This window comes from Pteropus vampyrus, unplaced genomic scaffold (assembly GCF_000151845.1).
Source record: "Pteropus vampyrus isolate Shadow unplaced genomic scaffold, Pvam_2.0 Scaffold430, whole genome shotgun sequence".
NCBI lineage: Eukaryota > Metazoa > Chordata > Mammalia > Chiroptera > Pteropodidae > Pteropus > Pteropus vampyrus.
Window position 1 is genome coordinate 470525 of NW_011889211.1, and position 2199 is coordinate 472723.

The 2199-nt window shown below is 61.9% G+C and overlaps 1 protein-coding gene across 4 annotated transcripts in view; it reads left to right on the forward strand.

Moving 5' to 3' along the window:
* Nucleotides 1–2199, forward strand: part of CCDC92 (coiled-coil domain containing 92) — a 26167-nt gene that overhangs the window by 21478 nt on the left and 2490 nt on the right. Inside the window, exon 3 of one of the 4 annotated variants that reach the window (XM_011381097.1) lies at nt 421–462. The exons of the other annotated variants lie outside the window; for them this stretch is intronic. Within the exon in view, the coding sequence (XP_011379399.1) occupies nt 421–462 (42 nt within the window). The remainder of the gene's footprint in view (nt 1–420; nt 463–2199) is intronic. 4 annotated transcript variants of the gene reach the window in all.

Sequence of the window (2199 nt, forward strand, 5' to 3'; positions counted from 1 at the left end):
CTCTGCCGTGGCTAGCCCGTGACACCGCAGTGAGAGTACGCCCCTCATCCCCTCTGCCTGATGGACACGCACCAGGCAGAAGGCTGTAAAGCCATTTCTTGGCATGCTGAGGACTTGAAAGATCGAAATGCAGCAGTCAGAATTTACAATGCATTTTGGAACCGATGACCAAACATAAAAGCAAGCGGCTTGCTAATTGTGGATGTCGGGATATGTTTCGGGGAATAGGAATAGTTTGAGGCCCCCCGCAAACCCTAGCAAGGACAGTGGCCGCTCAGTTTCTTCTGCTCCCGTGCGTGCCTCTCACCTGCTCTGTCCGGGCAGGACCCTCTGCCTGAGTGAGGCAGTCATTCTGCATTTTCAGAGGCTTTTGAAGGGCACCGTAACCCACAGAATTAACATCTTTGGTTTTCTTTTTAGATTTAACATATGAGCTGACACTCAAAAGTTCAGAACAGACAGGTAAGAGCTTCCCCCTCAAAGGTCCGCGACGACGCGTTCCCTGCTGTGTACGTGTCGGCACCACGTTCGCTGGTCGGTCACACACAGGAGAAAACGCATCTGCCGTGAAGAGCTGCGCGTGGGGCCAGGGGGCCAGGGCCGCCGGGGGAGTTCGGAGCCCTGGGTGCCGCCGGGGGCCGGCGGAGCCATGAGCGCTTGTTCCCTTCCAGCTGACACGTTCGGAATGCCTCCCGCGTGCTTTCCTGGCTCTCCGCTTTTCTGTGACGAACATGCGCCCCTTTTGTAATCAAGAAATAGCGTGATTTAAAGCAGAAAGAAAGAGGAGACGGGTCCCACCTCCCGTGTCCATCCCGCGTCCCTCCCGCGTAGCACGGGACCCCGCACAGGGCAGCTGCTCGCTGAATGTGCGCTGAGTGATCAGGTTGCTCGGTAGCTCCCCAAGGGTGCTGAGCGGCTTTCTCCGGACTCTAGTCCCAGAAACACCCCCCCACCCCTGACCACAATCCCCAGGGATCAGCCTGTGGCAGAAGGGAAGGAAAGCTGCAGGGCCTCTGTGGCCGGTTACAAAGAGCCTGCTCCCCAAACGGGTTCAGGAAGTGCAGGGTCCGCATCTGAGTCGAGGTGGCTTTTTGCAGGTAGGCCTCGCGTGGCAGTCAGCACTCGCGAGAGCGCCCCGTCCCTTGTCATCCCACAAGGCTCAATGCGCTGCCAAGCACTGAGGTTCCCACTGTGTCACCCACATCACGGTCTCCTAAGTGCGTTTCAGGAGCCCACCCTCAGGGGACCCACTGTGGAAGACACCAGGCACCACCCACCACCCACAGCCCCTAGGCCAGACACCAGGCCTCCAGGGATTCGGGAGAACAGGTCAACTCCAGTCAGAGAGCCCAGCCCACAGCCCTGCCATCTGTGTCACAGAAATCGGGGCATCCTCACTTCCTGCTCCCTCTGGGCCGAGGCTAGTCTGTCTCCGTCCTGAGCCCCAAGGCCATCCTCCTCAGCTGCAGGGACCATGCCAGTGACTGGCAGGACTGTCGTGGTGATGGTGTGAAAGCAGGTGGTGCTCGCGGGGCGTCCGCCGTCCCCCGCGGTGGAGGTCACTGCCGTCCAGTGGTGTCGGCCCTCCCCCGCGGTGGAGGTCACTGCCGTCCAGGGGCGTCCGCCGTCCCCCGCGGTGAAGGTCACTGCCGTCCAGGGGCGTCCGCCCTCCCCCGCGGTGGAGGTCACTGCCGTCCAGTGGCGCACAAAGAACTCAGGCGCCTGGGTGGGGAACGGGCGCCTCAATTCCTGACCTGGAGGTTTGACTTCACCGTTGCGGGTGCAGGAGGAACCTGGGAATCTGCTTAAAGTGCCCCCGTGGCTGACTGCTCCGGGGGCTTGGGGAATAGTGCCTCAGGTGACACGGAGCCGCTGCTGCCACAGCCAGTGTCCGTGCAGCTTTCACAGGGGAAGATGGAAACGTCTAGAAAGGCTGTGTGCAGAGAGGGCGCGGTGGAGCTTGCCCCAGAAGCGAGGAAGATCAGCAAAGAGCAGCTCTAGCGCCTGGGGGAGGTGGGGTCGGGCACACGCGCAGCCCCAGGGGCCCTGAACCTCCGGCCCAGCGAACTCCGGTCCATAGCCCGGGATCCCGGCCGCCTCTCCGCCCCGAGGTTGGGCAGCGCGTCACCATCTCCGAACCTGGGCCCTCATCTGAGCGGTGCCCACGCACACGGGTGCCCGCCTGGCCACCCGGGCCTC